At 49.1% G+C, this 23683-nt stretch overlaps 1 protein-coding gene across 1 annotated transcript; it reads right to left on the reverse strand.

Annotated features, from left to right (window-relative positions):
- Positions 1-1697: 1697 nt before the first annotated feature.
- CCDC124 (coiled-coil domain containing 124) lies at positions 1698-21934 on the reverse strand. Its single transcript, XM_083594927.1, has 5 exons — positions 21826-21934; positions 17144-17320; positions 7207-7390; positions 6381-6495; positions 1698-3793 (listed from the first exon to the last, which is right to left on the reverse strand). The coding sequence occupies exons 2-5, from the start codon at positions 17300-17302 to the stop codon at positions 3589-3591; spliced, it is 663 nt and encodes a 220-aa protein (XP_083451053.1). The 5' UTR covers positions 17303-17320; positions 21826-21934; the 3' UTR covers positions 1698-3588.
- Positions 21935-23683: the final 1749 nt, after the last annotated feature.

Raw genomic sequence — 23683 nt, forward strand, 5'->3', positions numbered from 1 at the left:
ACCAGAGCAGCGCACAGAAATGCCGTTTACCTTCCCGCCGGAGTGGTACCTATTTATCTACTTGCACTTTGACGTGCTTTCGAACTGCTAAGTTGGCAGGAGCAGGGACCGAGCAACGGGAGCTCACCCCGTCGCAGGGATTCGAACTGCCGACATTCTAATCAGCAAGTCTTAGGCTCTGTGGTTTAATCCACAGCGCCACCCATGTCCCTACACCTCTGGAGGTGAAGGCAAACTGCTGTGTTAGCAGCACCAAAGTGACCTCTCCAGGGAGCAAGCCTGGGCAGTGTGCACGGAGGTCCTGGGCTACCCAGACGACAAGACCTGCCTCTTGGGCTCACTGATGTGGTCCAAAGGAAAGCAGAACAAGATGTTTGGCACCAGCTTGGCTGTAGGTGTTGCTGGAAGGAAGCGTGCAAGGCGCCATCCAACCACCTTGGGGACTTCGCTCCATTTTTGCAGAGGGTCTACTCCTGAGCCTTTTCTTTTCTCAAAGATATGCCGGCCGCAAGACAGTGGGGGTTTAGGGTCAGAGTTTTCCTTCTCCTAGACTGGCCCCCTTCCCAGGTGGGCAGAAACTGCCTTCTTGACCGCTGGACCCATCTTGGTATTGTCCACAGGGAGCCTGTGTTCGCATGCAGGGAAAGCAGCAGGTTTTAACCCGGCCCTCCGTTGCTTTCGATAAATTATAGGAATGGGTAAATATGGCTTTTTGAAGTGGTCTTGGCGCACCTGGGAGTTCGGGGGCTTCCTCCAGATAGGGAGATCCAGCTCCCCCAAACAATTAGGAGTGTGATAGTTTTGGCTTCTAAAGGGTTAACCGCCCCCTTTCCAAGGCTTGCTGTTTTCCTGCTTTCTGTAAATGCTGCAATTACCGCTCCAGACCCCACCTAATTAGGCGGCCTTGTTTTCCCCCCAGGAAAGGCTCAGCAGAGCTAATGATAATTAGAAAGAGGCGTCTGGGGGATGTCTCTAGATGGGCTGCTGGGCTGAGAACACCGGTTCATCCATGGTGGGGGAGACAGGCGTTGGTCAAGGTGGGCTTTTGTGTGCGCCACATCCATTTACAGGCTGGAGAGCCTTTCAAAAGAACACAAGAGTCATTTTGGACTCATCGCTGTCCATGGAGGCGCAGGTCAATTCTGCATCCAGGGCTGCTGTCTACCAGCTGCATCTGAGACCGTACCTGCCTACATGCCCGGGCTATCTCTCACTTGGACTACTGCCATGAGCTCTCCGTGGGGCTGCCTTTGAAGGTGACTCAGAAACCACAGCTATTCCAGAATGCGGCAGCTAGACAGGTAACTAGGAGTGGCCGCCGGGACCATATAATACTGGTCCTGAAAGACCGACGTTGGTTCCCAGTACATTTCTGAGCACAATTCAAGGTGTTGGTGGTGATCTTTAAAGCCCTAAACGTTCTCGGCTCAGTATACCTGAAGGAGCATCTTCACCCCCATCGTTCAGCCTGGACACTGAGGTCCAGCTCCGAGGGCCTTTTGGCGGTTCCCTCACTGAGAGAAGTGAGGTTACAGGGAACCAGGCAGAGGGCCTTCTCGGTGGTGGCACCCGCCCTGTGGAACATCCTCCCATCAGATGTCAAGGAGATAAACAACTATATGACTTTTAGAAGACGTCAAAGAGATATCCAATTACACCACCTTTTGAAGAAGAAGAAGCAACGGAGGAAAATCAGATGATGGCACAGTTCAAACACTTTATTCCTTTTGGGAAGCTGGGTTTACAAATTTGGGGCAATATGTATATATTTTTTTTTGTTTTTAATGCTGAAACTTTTCTCTGCAGAGAAGAGCAGCAACACTGGGGTACGTCCAGCGAATTGGGGTGGGGCTGGGCTCATAATTGTCCTAGGGGGCCAGATGGGATCACATCGAGCAAAAAGGGAAGGCCCTGGTGCTAAAAACTGGGGAGAGAGGAAGATGATGCCCAGTTTGCGTGTACACACACACACACACACACACACACACACACACACACAGAAAGATGGGTCTCCCTCGCTGCTCTGACACCCCCATCTGAAACTCAGCAAGCATTCCTGGATTCGGGAGAGGAAAGAGGGAAAAGGAACACTCTGTTTTTTGAGCAGTCAGTTTGTGCCTTGGCAAGGCGAGAGCTCTGCTGCCACTGACCTGTGGCGCAACGAGAACGAGGGAGGCTGTCCCTCATCGTGCAAAGCCCTCCTCAACAACAGGAAGACGTCACCGAGTTGCACCTTGTTCCAAATTCCCCTGAGCAAGGAAAAACCCCATGCCAGAAGGGGGGCAGCGGTAAGGGGAGGCGAGATGAGAGGTGCATGCTCCCTGCAGATTTTAAAAGACCCCCCAAAGAAACCGTCTGTTGTTAAGGGAGTCAAAAGAGGGGCGCCCATCGCACGGCAAGAATGCGAAAAGGTGATGCCAGGCTCAGAGGCTTCACTGAGATGCGTGTGTGAGGATTTTCCACCCCCGCCTCCTCCTTACTCCCCCAGGTCCTGAGTGCGATGCCAGCCCTCCTGACCTAAGAAGCAGCTTATGGCTGCCAGATGAATCAGAGATGGAGGGACGTTTGCGGCCTTCAAGACACCACTGGACCCCCAGCAGCCAGCAGGGTCAATGGTCAGGGACGACAGTGGCAAGAGATGGAGGGCAGCAGTATCTGGAGAGATGCAGGCACTGAATAAACAAGCAGAGCAAGAACTAAGTGGGGGCAGCCTCGGCCTCCTCCTTACAGAGGGGGGCAGCCTACTTTGGGTTGCGAATAGAGGCTTGCACGATTGGAGAGGGGGCGCGCGGTTGCTGCTGAACGGATCCTCTGCACCAAAGCGCCCTCCACAAACAGAGTAAAAGGCCAGTTTGGAAAACTGGAAGGCTAAGGAAGAACTCCTCTCCCTAAAGTGGCTACTTTAATTTTGCATGGCTTCCCTGCACCCAGAAAGCTAGCATGGCAAAGTGATCTGCCCTTGCTTTTTCTCGCTTCTGCAATGCTGGGGGGCGGTATTTCTTTGTTGTTTCACCTGCAAGGGCTTTCACGCCTGCCCCACTGACCCACAACCCAATCTTGGAAGACTTAATGACCTCTAAAGAAGAACTAGCTCCCGTCTTGAGACGCGACGTGGCAGAGAAAAGTGTTGCGCTCTGGGGTTAGGAAGAGAAGGGGGTGGCACAGATTTTTGCTGCACCTGAGTCTCCCCCCGCCCCCCCCAAGCCAAAGCACAAAGAGGCAGGTGAAGACAGCACCATCCCAAGAGAGAGGAAGAAGGTTAGGTACCCGGGGCAATCCCATCTGGCCTGGCAGGAAAAGTTCCGGAGCCAATTTGAACCTGCTTCCGCAGGAGATCAGGAAAACCAAATTTCAGGGGTGTGTCTGGGGAGGTTTTCGAGTCCAACGGGGGAGGTCAACGAAAGCAAGGGGGAATATTTAGTTGCACCTTAATTTTAATCCGTAGAGCAGAGCTTGGAGGGACCACCGTGGCCTTGGCTGTTCTTGAAAGGCGGTTCAGTGTTGGGGCGGGGCGGAAAAAGGAGGTGGTCTCTCTCTTTTTCTCCCTGCACAACTTCCCACGCCCACACATGGGGGGCTTCACCAGTCTCATTTCTGGCTGTTGTAAGCCGTGTGCCGCTGGTTCATGGGGTTCTCAGGCGACTTCATCCACTCTTTCTTCAGGAGCTGCTTCAGCTGCGAGAGGCGCATGTTGGGGTTCTCCTGCTTCAGCCGCGGCAGCTGGACCTCCTCGAAAGCCGTGAAGGCGGCCTTCATCCGGCGCTCGGGGTGGCGGTCCAGGTCGTCGGCAACGCTGGAGGTGGGGGGGGAGAAATGAGAATCACAGAAATGGCAAAACTGCAGAGCTGGAACCAAGGATTATCTAGTTACAAGCTTAGTGGATCAGGGGAATGCTGCACATAGTATACCGTATTTATCGCTCTATAGGATGCACTTTTTCCCCTCCAAAAATTAAGGGGAAATGTGTACACGTCCTATAGAGCGAATGTGGGCTGCGCAGCTAAGCCCAAAGCCAGAACAGGGAGACGGAGCGCTACAAAGGCTGTCCTGGAAGCCTCAAGCTTTTGGAGTGCAGCGGGAACTCGCGCTGCGCTCCAAAGGCTTTGGGTCATCAAAAAGAACCCGAAGCCTTTGGAGCACAGCACAAGGTCCTGCTGCACTCCAAAGGCTTTAGGGATCTCTGAGGCTGGTGGTGGGGGAAAGCAGCGCTTCCCCCCACCGCCAGCCCCACAAGCTCAGGGGACAGAGGGAAGGCAGCGTGCCGCCTTTGCGCTGCTCCCCGACCTCTTTGAGGCTTTTCCCCGAGGAGGGAGAAAGGAATGACTGGCCATGTCAGTCCCTTCTCCCTCCTGGTCGAAAAGCCTGCAGGCGCCGTGCGCTCCTTAAAGGGTGAGTGGCTCCTGTGGGCTTTTGCGGGAGATGGGGGAATTCCCCCACCTCCAGCAAAAGCAGGGAGAAGGTCTGGGAGAAGCGCACAGGCCTGTCCGCTGCTCCCAGAGCTGGGAGGGGAGGAATCATATTTTTTCCCCTTGATTTTCCCCCTCTGAAAACTAGGTGCGCCCTATGGAGCGAAAAACACGGTAACTTGATTTCAACAAGACTTTTGACAAAGTCCCCTATGATATTCTTCGAGGAAGCTGGTGAGTTGAATGAAGGAACTGTTAGTGGGTTGATGGACTGAACCTAAAGGTAAAGGGACCCCTGACCGTTAGGTCCAGTCGCAGACAACTCTGGGGTTGTGGCGCTCATCTCGCTTTACTGGCCGAAGGAGCCGGCATACAGCTTCCAGGTCATGTGTCCAGCATGACTAAGCCGCTTCTGGCGAACCAGAGCAGCGCACAGAAACGCCGTTTACCTTCCCGCCAGAATGGTACCTATTGATCTACTTGCGCTTTGACGTGCTTTCGAACTGCTAGGTTGGCAGTTCTCATTAATGAGAGTACTCATTAACGGTTCCCAGTCATTCTGGGAAAAATTGACCAGTTGGGTGCCGCGGGGATTTGTCCAGGGCCCGTTGTTGTTCAACGTCTTTATAAACAACCTGGATGAAAGAATTGAGGTGATGCTCATCCAATTTGCAGATGGCACCAAACTGGGAGGGGGAGCTAATGCCGCAGAAAACAGAACCGGGATTTGAAATGACCTTAACAGTTCTATGATTCTATGACTTTAATACAAGAAAGGAGATTCCGACTAAAAATTAGGAAGAACTTTCTGACATTAACAGCCGTTCGACAGTGGAATGGACTCCCTTAGGCGGCTGTGGACTCTCCTTCATTGAAGGATTCTTTGGCTGTGATTCCTGCATTCATAGAACAGTAGCGTTGGAAGGGATCCCAAGGGTCATCTAGTCCAACCCCTGCAATGCAGGAACCTTAGCTAAAGCATCCATGACAGCTCTGTTTAAAAACCTCCAAGGAAGGGGAACCCACAGCCGCCCAATTGAGTCAATTCCATAGTCAAACTCCTTTTACCCCGAGGAAGTTCTCCCCAATGTTTTGCCAGAAACTTCTTTTTTGTCATTTGAATGCATCACTTCAGACCCTACTCTCCAGATCAGCAGGTAACAAACTTGCTCAATCTTCCATGGGGCAGCCCTTTCGATATTAGAAGATGGCTGTCATATCACCTCTCAGCCTTCTCTTTCTCTGAATAAATTTAGCGACTTTTCCCCAGCCAGACTCATCTCTGCCTCCTGCCTCCCTCCTCTCCTGCTTCAGTTTCCACCTCTGATTCCGGACCTCCCCAGCAGGTTCCGGACTTGCCCCCAGCAGGTTCGTCCCACCACTCTTCTGCATCCAGTCAGTCCATGACAGCTGCCTAGGTCTCCTCCTCTCATGGGTTTCCCCCAAGCAATCAGAGACTGCGCCTGCGCAAAATCAACCTCTCCTCCGCCCTTTTCATGCCTCTCCTGGTTCTGGGAGACTAGCAGGGAGGGGAGCTGGTTGCAACAGGAGGGGGAGACATCCGTGACTCTTCACCAGCCGGACTCCTCTCTGCCTCTTGGCCTCCCTCCTCTCCTGCTTCAGCTCCTGCCTCTGATTCTGGACTGCTCTCTGCCACAGACTCTCCCCGCTCACTAAGCCATGTTGCCTCTTCAGCTTCCGCCACCTCCTCCTCCCAGTCTCGCCCCTCTTCACCCCCTGACCACTCATCGTTGCCCCACCACCCCTCTCTGGACTTCTGGACTCTGAGCCTTGCTCCCTTGGGGGGTTCACTTCATGAAATCTGGCCCTCTTTGAAAAAAGTTTGGGCACCCCTGCTTTGGAGCATCCGACTGGCCCCTGTGAGGGCAGGATGCTGGACTAGACAGGCCTCGCTTTGTCCTCATCCAGCTGCTGCAGGACTCCTCCTAGGCTCTTAGCTCTCACGTGGATTACCTGAGCACCGCAATGGCATCCTCGATGGTCCGTGCCTCTACAGCGCCTTCCTCCAGGACCCTGCGGTTGATGTTCTCTTCCAAGGGCATCTCAAGGTGACTCTTCAGCTTCTCTCCTGGCAGAGAAGGGGGCAAATGGAAGAACAGGTTAGCTGGAGGCCCTTTTTAAAAAAATGCAATACATTGCAGGGGACTGGACTGGACCATCCTCAGAGTCCATTCTAACTCCATCATTTTAACGCCCTGCATTCTGTCAGTCACCCTCTGCTCTGGATCTGGCTGTGGTCTAAACCACTGAGCCTCTTGGGCTTGCTGATCAGAAGGTTGTCAGTTTGAATCCCCGCGACGGGGTGAGCTCCCGTTGCTCGGTCCCAGCTCCTGCCAACCTAGCAGTTCGAAAGCACACCAGTGCAAATAGATAAATAGGTACCGCTGCGGCGGGAAAGTAAACAGCGTTTCCGTGCGCTCTGGTTTCCGTCACAGTGTTCCGTTGTGCCAGAAGCGGTTTAATCCTGCTGGCCACATAAGCCGGAAAGCTGTATGTCTCCGGCTCCTTCGACCTGAAAGCGCGATGAGCGCCGCAACCCCATAGTCGCCTTTGACTGGACTTAACCATCCAGTGGTCCTTTATCTTTTTTAAACCTGGACTCCCAGCACCCGCTAGTTCAGGCATAGGCAAACTCCGGCCCTCCAGATGTTTGGGACTACAATTCCCATCATCCCTAGCTAACAGGACCACTGGTCAGGGATGGTGGGAATTGTAGTGCCAAACATCTGGAGGGCTGGAGTTTGCCTATGCCTGCGCTAACCCATCATCTCCCGCTCACCAGGTTCCCCGTTCTCCTTCTGCTGCTCTTTCCGGAGCGCCTCGTCGATCTGCGCCCGGGTGACTTTGCCCGGGGGCAGCGGCTTGGGCGTCTTCCCCTTCAGCTTGGCATCCTCTTCTTCCAGGAGGCGCTGCAGCTCCTTCTTGCGCTCCACCTGCTCCAGGCGCCGTTTCTCGCGCTCTTCCTAAAGCGACCGGAGGGCGGGAGGGAGAGAGAGAAAAGAGTCTAGTCCTCGGTCTAGAGCCAGTGTGGTGTAGTGGTTAAGAGCGGTGGACTCGTAATCTGGTGAACCGGGTTCGAGTCTCCGCTCCTCCACATGCAGCTGCTGGGTGACCTTGGGCCAGTCACACTTCTCTGAAGTCTCTCAGCCCCACTCACCTCACAGAGTGTTTGTTGTGGGGGAGGAAGGGAAAAGGAGATTGTTAGCCGCTTTGAGACTCCTTTGGGTAGTGATAAAGCGGAATATGAAATCCAAACTCTTCTTCTTCTTCATGATTCTGAATGAAGGATGGAGTTGAATAGGAGCACCGTGTTCTGCCTCATACGGAGTCAGAGACACTTGAGCTCAACATTGTCTACACTGGTTGGCAGCAATGGTTCTCTGGGGTTTCCAACTCAGGGGTCTCTCCCACCCCTAATCTGGTGATGCCTTTGGGGACTGAGTTTGGGACAATCAGAATGCAAAGTCCAGTGTTAGAAACTCCAATATATCGCTTAACCTTAAGCCTAGGTTACTGTCGTCGCTACAATGGAGTGTCTAGGAGCCTCTTTTTTTTTTGGCAAAGGATTTTATTTTATTATTATTCACTTTATTTCTATAATGCTTTCTATTTGAAAGATGGCGAAAAAACCTCAAAGCAGGTTTTCAACACATTAAAACTTCCAATAAAACAATCCAGAATAAAAGAAATTCAGGCTTCCAGGAAAGTATTTCAGATCCTTCGGCAGGTGACATTTTGCTTTCCCCGTATTTATTTGCCTACTTAATTTATAGAGCTGCCCCACAGCAGAAGGGCTCTAGGAAGGCAGGGTGGTGTAAGGGTTAGAGTGTCAGACCTGGGAGATCAGGGTTCAAATCCCCACTCAGCCCTGAAGCTCCCTGGGCGACCCTGGAGTCAGTCCCAGCCTCTTAGCCCACATCACAGGGTCGTTGTATGGATTAAGGGAGGAGGGGGGGTGAACCATGTACTCCTTGGAGAAAAAGGTGGGAGATAAATGCTGACCGGCTTAAGAAAGCTGGAGGGGCCAGCCAGGTGACGCCAGTCGCAAACCTGGTGCCCAGAGATCTCCACGTGGCTGTAACTGGACCAGCGCCATGCGCAAAACGCGCCTGTGCCTGGGGGATTTTGAGCACTACCACTGAGCTATGGCCCTCCCTCTGTGCATGGACTACAAGTCCCATAACTCCCAGCCAGCCTGGCTGCATGATACCAGGGAGGATGTTATCTGTAAGCCCCAAACATCTGAAGTTTGGGGAAAGTTGGCCTGCAATACAAACCTTCCTAAATAACCAAAGACAGCAATCCATTCAACGATTCGTCAAGAAGCGCAGCTAAGCCCAAGATCAACGGCGCAGAAAGCCCAACATGCCCGTTAACACCTCCCAGCTGGCCGAGGTGGTACAGAAAGCAATTTGCGCTTTGGATCTGGTCAATAGCAATCAACAAATCCAAAAGCCCAGGAGATGCATTAAGACCAGGAGTCAATAAGGCCAGAGACTCTTTCGAATTGGAAAAGCTGTGTCTCAAAGCGCCCCTCCCCGTGCATTTTGCCCAGATGAACCATCAGATCATTTAACATTTGAAGATTCAGAGCAGATGAAAGAAAGGTCTTCCCCTCTGTGGCGAAGAGTTGAACTGCGGAACTCCCCACCACAGGACAGGAGGCAGTGATGGCCATGACTTTGAGAACTGCAGAAGCAGCCAGGAAGAGAGGAGAGGAGTTCAGGGATATATATATTTTTAAAAAACAACCATAGCTGTGTCTCCTTAAAAAAAAAAAATTATTATTATTATTATTATTATTATTATTATTATTATTATTATTATTATTATTATATTAAAATGTGTATACCGCTCTACACCTGCAGGTCTCAGGGAGGTTCACAATATAAAATCACATAGTATTAATATAATAATAACAACAAGAATTTATTCTTTATACCCCACCCATCTGGCTGGGCTTCCCCAGCCACTCTGGGCAGCTTCCAACCAAATATTAAAATACAGTAATGCATCAAACATTAAAAGCTTCCCTAAACAGGGCTGCCTTCAGATGTCTTCTAAAAGTTGGGTAGCTATTGTTCTCTCTGACATCTGGTGGGAGGGTGTTCCACAGGGCAGGTGCCACTACCGAGAAGGCCCTCTGCCCGGTTCCCTGTAACTTGGCTTCTCGCAGTGAGGGAACCGCCAGAAGGCCCTCGGTGCTGGATCTCAGTGTCCGGGTAGAACGATGGGGGTGGAGACACTCCTTCAGATATACAAACAAAATCCTGACTATATCTATCTATCTATGTTATAATACAATTTGATCGCTTTACATGGTTTTTTGTGCTTTGCGGTATTTGTAGTTTTGTATGTTTCATTTTATGCACTGTGATTTGCCATTTTTTTTAATTGATCATAGTTTAGCAATTCTTTATTGTAACTGCTAGGTGCAAATTGTTTAAGCGTTATTTATTAATACGCATTTAATTTTACTGCTTACCATTATATTCTAATGGATGATGGAATAGTGCTTAATTTGATATACAGCAAGTTGTGCTTTTTTTGAAGTTACGTTTTTATTATGACTTACTTTTTGTATTTATGGTCTGCCTGAAACCATGGAGAGCTGCTGGCAGTCAGTGTGGGCAATACTGCGCTAGACAGACCCCAATGGATCTGGCTCAAGGTGAGGCAGCTGGCCTTATAGGTTCGCATCCCATTAAAGATTTGAGAGCATCTCAAAACGTCATTGTGCTCAAACTTAATGGCGGAGGAGAAATTGGCCGTTGTGGCCGAGGCTGAATCCTCACCAGAAAGAGGAAGGTGCTCTTGCATAATAATAAATAATATTAATATTTATTATTATTATTATTATTATTATTTTATTTATATCCCGCCCTCCCCAGCCGAAGCCGGGCTCAGAGTGGCTAACATCAAATGTATAACACATTAACAAAAAATCAGACAATCAATTAAAATACATCCTCAAATCAGATCAGGATCAGAATAAAATCCAATCGGATGGCAACCCGCAGATTAGGGTTGGGGACCTTAAATGCTCACCAGGCCCAACTGTTTGTGCTGAACTTATATGGGCCTGTGAGAAAAATTGGGAGGCCACTTTCATGCAAGTTCTTATGAAAGGGGAGAGAGAGTCAGGCTGCGCCCTGACCAAAGGCCTGGCAGAACAGCTCCATCTTGCAGGCCCTGCGGAAAGATGTCAAGTCCTGCAGGGCCCTAGTCTCTTGTGACAGAGCGTTCCACCAGATCGGGGCCACGGCCAAAAAAGCCCTGGCTCTGGTTGAGGCCAGCCTAACCTCTCTGTGGCCTGGGACCTCCAAGATGTTTTTGTTTGAAGACCGTAAGTTCCTCTGTGGGACATACCAGGAGAGGCGGTCCCGTAGGTACGAGGGTCCTAGGCTGTATAGGGCTTTAAAGGTTAAAACCAGCACCTTAAACCTGATCCTGTACTCCACCGGGAGCCAGTGTAGCTGGTATAGCACCGGGTGAATGTCGTCCCGCAGCAAGGACCCCATAAGGAGTCTCGCCGCGGCATTCTGCACCCGCTGGAGTTTCTGGGTCAGTCTCAAGGGCAGCCCCACGTAGAGCGAGTTACAATAATCCAGTCTGGAGGTGACTGTCGCGTGGATCACAGTGGCTAGGAAGCAGAGAGAGCGAGATCACGGAATTATAGAGCTCAAAGGGACCCCCAAAGCCATCTAGTCCAACCTCCTGCCACACAGAAGATGGAAGTGTTGGGGGCAGGGAGGGAGAGAGAGGATGGAAACAGACAGAGAACACACTGCATCCCTGGAGCCAGCGGGTTCGTGTCACCATGGAAGCATGATCAAATTAACCCAGCTGGTCTGATCCAAAGGACGCGTCCCGCCCCAGGGGACAGGTCGATGTCACGGAGATGCAGGGCTGAAACCGGAACCTCAACAAGACGGGAGCAATGTTGCCCTTGGTCTGGCGCAGTTTCAAGGCTCCCAAATTACAGAGGTGCCTTTAATTAAGCTCTCTGGTCCTCCCCCTTGGGACCTTCCGTGTGCAAAGCAATCATACTTGCCGCCCCTTTCTCCCCTCGCCACCCCACAAAAGGGAAACGAGACACTATAGGATTCATCCAAAGAGACGGAAGAGAGGGACAAAACTGCTCTGTGATTCCAAAAGCTCTCAAACCAGCTAGAGAGATCTATCCATTGCTGCCGCCTCCTGGGCAGAAGGGAGAAGTGCCCCTTCGCCGAATGGAGCGTGAAAGGTGTTGTCTGCCTGCTCTAGAAGACTCCAGCGTCTACCCAAGTAACACAGACCATTGGGTTGTGGGAATGTTCAGGGGTGCAGGAGAGGATATATTGTGAGATTATATCCTAATCCAACTTGTGCTAACAAGTTCCCAAAATATCAGCAGAGTTTATAGACATTCCCCTTTAAGTTCGCAACGGTAACGCTTGCACAGGTTCGCTAGAACCTCTATAATAATTACTCTGGTAATTTCCCCTTTGTTCCCTCTTAAAATACAAGACACGACACAGTCTTTATAAAAGTATAAAAGAGTTTACTCACGTTCTGTTCACAATATGATCCCAGAAGGCAGACAGGCTTAAAAGGTTACATGCATTCGGAATCTATCTTATAGCAAGATAGTCCTTTCCTCCTCTCTTGGCTAAGAGCCAAGAGAGCATCTTTAGATGCTTCTTCTTCGGAGGAAAAATGGCAGAGAGAGAGATAGCTGCCTGCCCTGTGCTTTTATCATTTACCTGCACAGGTGAGGCCACAACCATCCTCTGCTACCATTCTAACATGTACACTCTAGGAGTGTTGTCATTGACTGCTCCTGTGTTTACATCCCACATAAGGATATAATCTCACAATATATCCTCTCCTGCACCCCTGAACATTCCCACATGGGTCACCTGGCTCACCTATTGGCTAGCACTGGTTGGCAGCAGCGGTTGCGGGGGGGGGGGGGTGTCTTCCCCAGCCCTTCCAGGAGCCACTGCAGAATGAACCTGGGGGCTCATGCAGGTTCTCTGCTCTTGAGCTCCGCCCCATCCCCAAAAGATAAAACAAGATTCTATCTAGTCCCCATGGTAATAATAATAATAATAATAATTTATAATGGGAGCCTGCCTGAGCTAGATGGCTTTCAGGCAAAATTTCTACGATGTCTGCTGCAGCGACCCAACTGTGTCCCCAACTCCATACTTCTGTTAAAGGTAAAGGTAAAGGGACTCCTGACCATTAGGTCCAGTTGCGGCCGACTCTGGGGTTGCGACGCTCATCTCTCTTTATTGGCCGAGGGAGCCAGCGTACAGCTTCCAGGTCATGTGGCCAGCAGGACTAAGCCACTTCTGGCGAACCAGAGCAGCGCACGGAAACACCGTTTACCTTCCCGCCAGATCTATTTATCTACTTGCACTTTGACGTGCTTTCGAACTGCTAGGTTGGCAGGTGCAGGGACCGAGTGACGGGAGCTCACCCCGTCGCGGGGATTCGAACCGCTGACCTTCTGATCGGAAAGCCCTAAGCTCTGTGGTTTAACCCACAGCGGCACCCGCGTCCCTTATACTTCTATTAGAAGCTGGTGAATGCCCAATTTCAACTAAAGCATGGTGGGCTGCCCTAAAACATTGGCTCAGGATTTCAGTGTTTGATCTAGGGAAGGGTTTGTACCAACACCTGACCAATGAGGAGTTTGTCAGCGAATGGCAAAAAAACCATGGCTAGAAAAGCCACCTCTATTGGTCTGTCACCCCCCTCCCCAAACTTTATTACCTGGGTTATGAAGGCGCCCTAAAAATATTAAGCAAAGATTATGGGATAATAGACACAGTGACTTGTGATCTTGATCACACGCAGTCTGTAGTCCGCTGGCAGTAGGAGTACAATATGGGCATGTCTTTAAGTTAACATCTTACATTAAAAACCTGACAGTACCAAATTATCGAAGGTTATTCTCCAAAGCCAGACTAAACGTCTTTCCTTCTGCAGTGTTGAGAGGAGTTCCCTGCCAAGACAGACTTTGCTCATGTGCTCAAGACATCGATTCTATAAAACATATTTTGCTGCACTGTGCAAAATATGAGCAAGCCAGGGCTGAACTGATACTACCCTTGTTAGTTCCTTTCCCGGGAAAATCAGAGGCTCACTATGTCAGGTTCCTATTGGAAGACCGGACAAACGCTAGAACATTAGCAGTGGCGAAGTTTTTATCGGTGGTTGTAAGAACCAATGATCCCTATCTTTAAGTCTGAACAAAATGCTTGTTTAACCTGGAGGTAGGCTGTCTGAACTGTGCATTGCTTTGTAACGATTTGTTGGGTCTCTGGACCGTAATGGCTGGGTTTCCCCCAGCACTCTGGGCAGCTCCCAACAGATCACGATAGAACATCAAAAACTTCCCTGTGCAGGGCTGCCTTCAGGTGACTTCTGAAAGTCAGATAGTTGTTTATTTCATTGACATCTAAAGGTAAGGTGTCCCACAGGGCGGGCGCCACCACCGAGAAGGCCCTCTGTCTGGTTCCCTGTAACCTCACTTCTCGCAGGGAGGGAACCGCCAGAAGGCCCTCGGTGCTGGACCTCAATGTCCGGGCAGAACGATGGGGGTAGAGATGCTCCTTCAGGTATACAGGACCGAGGCCGTTTAGGGCTTTCAAGGTCAGCACCAACACTTTGAATTGTGCTCGGAAATGTACTGGGAGCCAATGTAGGTCTTTCAGGACTGGTGTTCTATGGTCCCGGCGGCCACTCCCAGTCACCAGTCTAGCTGCTGCATTCTGGATTAGTTGTAGTTTCCAGGTCACCTTCAAAGGTATAAACAAAGGGCCTGGATTAAATTGGGATCATAGCAAGTTGCTGGACACCAGTGCAGGCTATCCGTGCATCTAAGCCTGTATTGGTTACACTGGCTGGCAGCAGCTCTCCAGGGTTTTTTGCAGGGGCAACCCAGCCAGATGGGCAGGGTATAAGTATATTATTAGTAGTAGTAGTAAGTAAAGGTAAAGGGAACCCTGACCATTAGGTCCAGTCATGACCGACTCTGGGGTTGCAGCACTCATCTCGCTTTATTGGCCGAGGGAGCCGGCGTACAGCTTCCGGGTCATGTGGCCAGCAGGACTAAGCCGCTTCTGGTGAACCAGAGCAGCACACGGAAACGCCTTTTTCCTTCCTGCCGGAGCAGTACCTGTTTATCTACTTGCACGTTGACGTGCTTTCGAACTGCTAGGTTGGCAGGAGCAGGGACTGAGCAACGGGAGCTCACCCCGTTGCGGGGATTCGAACCGCCGACCCTGTTATTATTAGTAGTAGTGGTGGTATTATTATAAAGCTGGGGATTGCAGTAGGGACCTTTCACACACCCAAAGGAGGCACTCTACCTGTGAGCTACAGGTCTTGGCTAGGGCATTAAAGGAGGGACAGTACTTCTGGTGGGGGACATGTTGTGCTCCTCCTGGGGTCGTTTGCCCACCTGCACTCAGCATTCACCTGTGGCTCCTGGAAGCTGCCAGGAGGCGACAGCGGCCACAATCCCAGAATGACTCCGACTGGCCGGCTGAGCCAGGTGAGGGGAGCTGATGGGTCTCAGACCCTCGGCGAGTTAGGGGCTTCCCCTGCATGCGAAGACAGGCTCTGGTGGACGGAATGGACGAGACCAAGAGTGGGCGCCATGGTCAAGGAGGCGGTTTCTGCCCGTGCTGTAGAGGGAAGTGAAGGGCCGGTGGGGCTTCTCTCCTATCTAGGAGAAGGAAAACTGTGACCCCAAATCTCTGCTGCCTTGCGGGATATATTTGGGAGAAGAAAAGGCTCAGGAGAAAATCCTACACAAATCCACAGTGGAGACACTAATGTGGTTGAATGGCACCTTGTACGCCTCCTTCTGGCAACTCCTGCAGCTAAGCTGGTGCCAAACGTTTTGCTTCCCGTTCCTTCGGACCCTGTCAGTGAGGCTGAGAGGGGGTCTCAATGTCTGGGTAGCCCAGGACACACACCTCCACGGTCCAGGCTTTGTCACCCCAGAAAGGCCAGTTCAGTGCTGCTGGCCCGGCAAAAACAACACAGGAGGCAGCAGTCATAGGCTTCAGGTCAAGAAAGGGTGACACACCCCAGATCGGATCCTGCCCTTCCAGATTCCTGGGAGGTGATTAAGCCCTGAAGTGCTCAGAAGGAGGAAGTCAGCCCGGTCAGAAGAGTCACAAAACCACATTATTGTCTCAGGTTGGGAAATTCAGAGTGTCTGGTCTGCTTAAGAATGCCAGAAGATGCCCACCGACTCCACGTTTGCCCATGATGGAGTGGGGATTCGAACCCTGATCTCCCAGGTCCTACTCCAGCACTCTCACCACCCCACTTCTGCCATGGGGCAGCTTTAAAAATCTAGTCGGTAAATAAATAAGGGGAAGGCAAAATGCCAATTAAAGAAGGATCTAAAAGATTCTGGAAGCCTGAATTTGTTTTATTCTGGACTTGTTTTAATGCGTTGTCAACTGCTTTGAGACACCCCCCCCCATTTAAAGTGGTGCATGCTCTGGATATCTCTCGCTTGGACTACTGCAATGCGCTCTATGTGCGGCTACCTTTGAAGGTGACCTGGAATCTACACTAATCCAGAATGTGGAAGCTAGACTGGTGACTGGGAGTGGCCGCCAGGACCATATACTGAAAGACCTACATTGGCTCCCAGTACATTTCCGAGCACAATTCAAAGTGTTGGTGCTCACCTTGAAAACCCTAAATGGCCTCAAAGGCCCAGTATACCTGAAGGAGCGTCTCCACCCCCATCGTTCTGCCCGGACACTGAGGTCCAGCTCCGAGGGCCTTCTGGCGGTTCCCTCCCTGCGAGAAGTGAGGTTACAGGGAACCAGGGAGAGGGCCTTCTCGGTAGTGGCACCCGCCCTGTGGAACACCCTCCCACCAGATGTCAGAGAGATAAACAACTACCAGACTTTTAGAAGACATCTGAAGGCAGCCCTGTTTAGGGAAACTTTTAATGTCTGATACATTACTGTATTTTAATTTTTGTTGGAAGCTGCCCAGAGTGGCTGGGGAAGCCCAGCCAGATGGGTGGGGTATAAATAACAAATTATTATTATTAATTATTATTATTATTATTATTATTATTATTATTATTATTATTATTATTATTACTGCAGTATAGAAATGAAGCGAATAAGAACCATAATCATTATAAGGTTCAATGTAAAAAAAGAAGAACTTTTTGTGGGTTCTTGGGTTGTTCCTGGGTTTGTTTTTATGACGTATTTTGTGTTTTCATTTTGCGGTTTCCTGCTGCAGCCGCAGTTATAGGGCGGCATACAAATTTAACAAATAATAACAAAACAATAACGAACATTTTCATTCCTATGCCGCTTTGTATTTTAAAGAAAAACAATAACCCTGAAGCAGTTGACAACACTTGAAAACATCAAATCAAACCATTTAGAACGAAACGAATTCAAGCTTATATTTCAGAGCCTTCTCTCAGTGGCGTTCTGCTTTGCCCGTATTTATTTCCTGACATAATTTATACAGCTAATTTAATAAATAAAATTAATCAACAAATCAAAAAGGCACCTAGACATTCTGCTGTGGCGACCGCAAGCTCGGTTTAAGGTGCATATACGTTTGAGTTTCTAAGGCAGCTCACTCTGCTCCTCTTCCCTTTGCAACCTGGCAGAGAATTTTTGGGGGACCCCCGTCCCCCCACTTCCAGCCAGCCCCTCCCCGCTCACCTTCCTCTGCTCCTTCCTCATGACGTGTTTGTCCTCGTCTTTCCAGAAGGCATCCTCCAGCTCTTTCTGCTTCTTGGCATCAGCTGCTGCCTTGGCCTCCGCCTTCCTCGCCCGGGCGGCTGCCGACTTGGTGTTCTCCCCTTGGAACTTTTTGGGCATCCCTCAGGGTCCTCTGGCCTGGCGGGGGCAAAAGAGAGGGGTTCGCAAACGTGGTTTTTGTTTTATTTGCAATTTTGCACTCGGAGCGACCTGCGCCGTAAAAGCAAAGCCACGGAGACCTTACAGGCAGACCAAATGATAATAATAAAAATAAAATTTTATTTATATCCCGCCCACCCCAGCTGAAGCCGGGCTCAGAGAGGCTAACAACAGTAAAATGACACAACATTCTAAAATCATTTCATTATAAAATCAATTCAAATCAAATGGATGGCAAGCATTGGGCTAGAGTTCTGTGAGGATTGCCAAAGGAGGGGGTCAGGCTGTGCCCTGGCCAAAGGCCTGGTGGAACAGCTATGTCTTGCAGGCCCTGCGGAAAGATGTCAAGTCCCGCAGGCCCTGGTCTCTTGTGACAAAGCGTTCCACCAGATCGGGGCCAGTACTGAAAAGGCCCTGGCCCTAGTTGAGCCCAATCTAACCTCCTTGAGGCTCGGGACCTCCAAAATATTGTCATTTGTGGACCTTAAGGTCCTCCGCGGGGCACACCAGGAGAGGCGGTCCCGTAGGTACGAGGGTCCTAGGCTGCATAGGGCTTTGAAGGTTAAACCAGCACCTTAAACCTGATCCTGTACTCCACCGGGAACCAGTGCTGTTGGTAAAGCACTGGGTGAATGTGATCCCGCGGCAAGGACCCCGTACGGAGCCTCGCATTCTGCACCTGCTGAAGTTTCTGGGTCAGTCTCAAGGGCAGCCCCACGTAGAGCGAGTTACAATAATCCAGTCTGGAGGTGACCATCACATGGATCACAGAGGTTAGGTCAGGGCGAGAGAGGTAAGGAGCCAACAAAGCAGCCGTACCCCCAGCACTAAAAGGCTTATAGCTCAGTTGGTAGAGCATAAGACTCTTAGGGACCCTGAGGGTCATCCAGTCCACCCCGCTGCAACGCAGGAACCCTTTTGCCCAATGTGGATCTCAAACCCATGACCCTGAGATGAAGAGGTCTACTAACTGAGATGAAGAGGTCTACTAAGAGGTCTACTACCCAGAGTTTTGGGTTTGAGCCCCACGTTGGGCAAAAGATTCCTGTTAGACCAGGGAGTCCCTTCCAACTCTACAGATCTATGGTTCTACATGGAGGTTTCTGGGTACCAGGTTGGCAGACACAGTTTAAAAACCTCCGCCTTAGTCCACACTGTGTGTGTTTCTCCTTCTTGCAAACTGGGACAAGTGAACTGCTGTAAGAGCAAGCAACATAGTTGAGATCATAGAATTACAGCATGGGTAATTCTATAAGGGGACATGGAGGGCGCTGTAGGTTAAACCACAGAGCCTAGGACTTGCAAATCACAAGGTGGGCGGTTCCAATCCCCCCAACGGGGTGAGCTCCCATTGTTCGGTCCCTGCTCCTGCCAACCTAGCAGTTCAAAAGCACGCCAGTGCAAGTAGATAAATAGGTACCGCTCCGGCGGGAAGGTAAATGGCGTTTCCGTGCGCTGCTCTGGTTCGCCAGAAGTGGCTTAGTCATGCTGGCCACATGACCCAGAAGCTGTACACCGGCTCCCTTGGCCAGTAAAGCAAGATGAGAGCCGCAACCCCAGAGTCCGTCACGACTGGACCTAACGGTCAGGGGTCCCTTTACCTTTACTAATTCTATAAGAAAAATGTATTCCTTTACGCAACAGCAGCGGCCATAGTATTGATCGCGAAGAATTGGAAGGGGGAGAATATTAGAATGGCAAAGCAAGCTCTGTGAGTTTGTGGAAATGGCAAAACTGACGGCAACTATTAGAGGCCATTCAAATCAGAGAATAATTAAAGAGTGGGATGGAGTGAAGGAATACATGAAAAAATATGGTTCCGGAACTGGAATATTAATAGATATTGTGTAAAACGTGCAGGGGTAAGCAAGGAAATAATAAAAGAATCAATTGAATAATTATTAAATTACAACGACACAACAAGATGGAAGAAGGAAAAAAAAATATTGAGATCACACATGGGTGAAGGTGAGTGGGGGTTTAGGGGAATTTATAAAAAATTATAATATAATATTTCTAATTGCGTTGCAAAGGGAAGTCTATGGCAATTAGGTATATTTTAATCTTGTGAGCTATGTAATAGGCTTATGTTGCAAAATGAATATGGATTTTGAATTTGATGTTTGTAATTCTTTTTCAGTTTTGGAATAAAGTTAAAAAAAAAGAATTACAGTGCGGGAAGGGACCCCAACAGCCATCTAGTCCACCCAACCCTGAATTGTAGGTGCCATTTGGTGCCTAGTTTATACACCTGAGTTTCTAACACTGCTTCTAACTCTACAATCCTATGATGATGATGATGATGATGATAATTTTTTATTTATACCCCGCCCTTCCCGGTTCAGAAAACCGGGCTCAGGGCGGCAAACAACAAATTTAAAACACTTAATTGGTGCAACAAAAAGCAGCATAAAACACAGTATAAAACGTGAATAACAATAAATTCAGAATTCAAAAATCAATTTAGGGGGGAAATCCATCCAATAAACATTAGATGATCCCCAGGGCTAGCTGGCTGAATTAGTCCTATTTGGGCCAGCGAGGAGACCAGGGGAGAATTAGCTCTGGGATCCCAGAGCGGGGAATTTTCATAAAAAGGGGAGGGAAGGAAGGGGAATAAAAGATCAGGCTAAGTTCAAATTGAAAGCCAGGCGGAATAGCTCTGTTTTACAGGCCTGCGGAAGGAGGTTAAATCTTGCAGGGCCCTGGTCTCCTGGGACAGAGCATTCTACCAGGTCGGAGCCATCACTGAGAAGGCCCTGGCCCTGGTGGAGGATAGTCTGACTTCCTTAGGGCCTGGGACGTCCAAACTATGGTTATTCATGGACCTTAAGGTCCTCTGCGGGGCAGACCAGGAGAGGCGGTCCCGTAAATACAAGGCCCCTAAGCCACAAAGATATAGTTACAGGCTGCATATACACCCCATATCTGAGGCACTGGATCCCACACACCCCGCCCCCCAAATCATTTGAAAATAGCTGAAGGTCTTTGGGAAGTGGAACCACTTAATGGTTTTCTCTGCTTGTGGCAGCCACTGTAACCAGCAAATCAGAGGGTTGGGGCCCCCAAGGGTCATCCAGTCCATCCCCCCCTGTAATGCAGGAATCTCAGCTCATGCCTCCATGACAGGTGGCCATCTAACCTCTGCTTAAAAACCACCGAGGAAGGCGATTTGCTGTGTGGCTTTAAATTTTATTTTTTACAGACACGCCATGGGCCACCAGTGATCTCCAGACCACAATTTTGGGACCTCTGATCTAAAGTACACGACTTTGCTCCAAGGATTCCTTGCATTTTAACCTGTATTTTAAATTGGTTCCCCCCCCCTATTAAGTTTTTACTGTAATTTTACTGGTGTTAGCCACCCTGAGCCTGGCTCTGGCTGGGGAGGGCGGGGGGTATAAATAATAATTATTATTGTTATTATATATAAAATATATACCGCACTTCATCGAAAGATCTCAGGGCAGTTCACAGTATAAAATGCAAGATAAAACACAAGTAAATAATTAAACCCAAACAATTTTATGGCGTTTCTGTACGCAGCTACAGTTTGTGTGTAATAATGCTAAAAAATCTTGCAACACTGCTATATACATAGTTCAGGGGCGTGCAAACTATTATCCCGGAGGACCTGCATGCAAACACGGTAAAGCAACTTATTTCCAAAGACTAGACAATGGAAAGTTACCACCAGGCGATTGAAAATAAAACTAAAAAAATTCTCTAAATCACAATTAGGGGATTAAAAAGAAAACTAAGGTGAGGTGGGTAGACTGCTAGAATTAAAGAAAATAATGAGGAAAATTTGCTTTAAGAAAGGAAATATTTTGTGGGTTACTTAAAAATATATATCATGGTCATGTTAAAACGTATGCATGACTTGAAGCATAGCAACAGATGAGAAATAGTAGTTTAATAAGTTCGAATTAATGTATATAATGGGTAAAATACAAGTAATACAGCAGCTTTATACAGTAAGGAAAGAACACCATGGAAAGGGTGGCTGGGAGAAGAGAGATTTGTTCTGAGTGTTGCCTCAAAGAATTTGCAAAATCTGATAATTTAGTAACAAAAAAAATCAAAATTTAAGAGCTGCATGCAAAAGTATGCTGAAAGGAAGAAAGCAAAAGCCAAACACACAAGAGCACTTTCACAATTAATAACAATAACAATAATAATGTGATTTGAGGATACAGAAGAAGCAGCTGGCACGAAGTAAACAAAGGGCTTGATTTATTTATTTTTAAAGGGCACATTTTATTCAATGGAGGTTAATAAGAAGAGCTAATAAAATGCATTGCAAGGCTGGAGATATTTCTTTTCCTCTCTCTCCTCCTTCCCCTTCCTCTCTCTCTTTCCACCCCATGGCTTTGGGGGTCTCCCCCTCCCCCCTGAAGGCAGCCCCTTGCCCCATAATAAGACGGGGAAGGGGGGGGTCTCGCAATCTCCTGCCATCCTGCCCCACCCAGCCCTCCCCTTACCTGCCGCCTCCACCTCCGGCCGTCGCAGCCTTTGTCCGTCACGCCCCCACCTCCCTTTTCGAAAGCCACCCCTCCATGGGGCGCGGAAAAGGGGGGGGAATAGTCTCGTCGTCTCCGCCGCCGCCTCTTTTGACGCCATTTTTGTTGAGGGCGGTTTCCATGTTTGTTGAGGGCAAAGCCAGCATTTTCCCCTCCATTCTCCATTTTTTTCTTCCCCTGCCTTTTCCTCGCTTCCTCACGGCAGACCGTAGGGCCGGTGATGTGTGGGGAAGGGAAAGAAAGAAACGGCCCCCCTTTCCCCACTTCTTCAGCAGCATTTCGAATTCATGTTGCCCAATACAAAGATGGCGTCGGCCACGACACGGAAGTGCCCGGGAGCAAAAGGGAGCAGTATGCCCACTACTAAGATGGCCGCTGGCTCCTTACGTGAAAGCGTGACCTGTTCCGAGATGGCGCCTGCTCTCACCCTCTATGGGCTTTTCTTAGCTCTATGGGTGATTCCAAGATGGCCGCGGGACCTCGCCCGAAGCAAACATGGCAGCAATAGGCTTCACGCTGCCCTTTGCCGTGATGGCCGACCCGTCGCCTTGGAAACGGCTGCACCAGCTGTCTTGGGGCCTAAGAAGCTTTGTGGAAGTTTTTATGTTGTGTTAAATGTAATGTTTTTCTTTTGTGGTTTTGTCTGTGTGTTATAAGAGAAAACTTATAAACTTTTTTTTTGGGGGGGGGAAGCTTTGTTGTTGAAATATACTCAGAGTCACAAAGTGATTTCATGCTCTTTATTCAGCTCATAGTGGTGAGGAGGAATGAATGAAAATCCCCTCAAGGTATCTGCTTTATATACATTATTTACACAATGGGCTGCACATGATTGGCTAATTCCGGAATTCTACTGTAAGCCAATCAGGTTGTGGATTCACTTCTATCTGGAGCATGATTGGGTGGTTTCTGCCAACCAATCATACTGCTGCATTGTTCTAGGACCAATCAGACTGCTGCATTCTGAATCCTATTGTTCTAGGACCAATCAGACTGCTGCCTTTTGGATCCTATTGTTCTAGGACCAATCAGACTGCTGCATTCTGAATCCTATTGTTCTAGGACCAACCAGACTGCTGCCTTTTGGATCCTATTGTTCTAGGACCAATCAGACTGCTGCAGTTTGGATCCTATTCAACTCAGTACATAACAGTTGTAAATAAAAAAAATTGCCCTTTTCCCTTATGGGGTACCCAAGAGCCCATATAGAGTCCTTACATAGGTTCCCTATTGGTAGGAGAAAATAACAGAGGCCAACCAGAGAAGATTGAGAAGCAAAGCAGCTAGTAAGCTTGATCTTTATTGATCTGTTGCAACAGGGTCCTCACTCGCCACAAGTTGGAGGGAGGAGGAACCCAGAAAAATGGTGTGCAAAGCTTTATAAAGACTCTTGAAATTCCCATCCTGTAGATCAAGAGCACCCCCAGAAACATCATGCATACATTACAGAAGGGGTGTAACCTAAGACCACCCCTCATATACATCATGCGTACATCACAAAAAAGGCGGTCTTGAAACAGAAATTTGAATGTTGCTTTTCTCCTCTCCTTGTTTATCTCCCGTCTGGCAGTTTCCTTGATTGGATTTCTTGGGGAGCCTGGCCAGTCTTTTGTAGTGATAAATACTTATTCAAACACAGACATACCCTTAAGACAGGATTTGTGAAGGAAAAGACAATGGGGAGGCTTTTCCAGTTTGACCTTGCAGAGAAAACATTTGCTCGGTTTAGGAATCAAAATGGTTCCAGGTTGGCCTTCCTGTGCTGATCTATGTATGTGCGGTTATGAATATTGCCATATATCTAAGACCATAAAATTCC

Source organism: Podarcis filfolensis, assembly GCF_964270895.1.
Source record: "Podarcis filfolensis genome assembly, chromosome: 18".
Lineage (NCBI taxonomy): Eukaryota > Metazoa > Chordata > Lepidosauria > Squamata > Lacertidae > Podarcis > Podarcis filfolensis.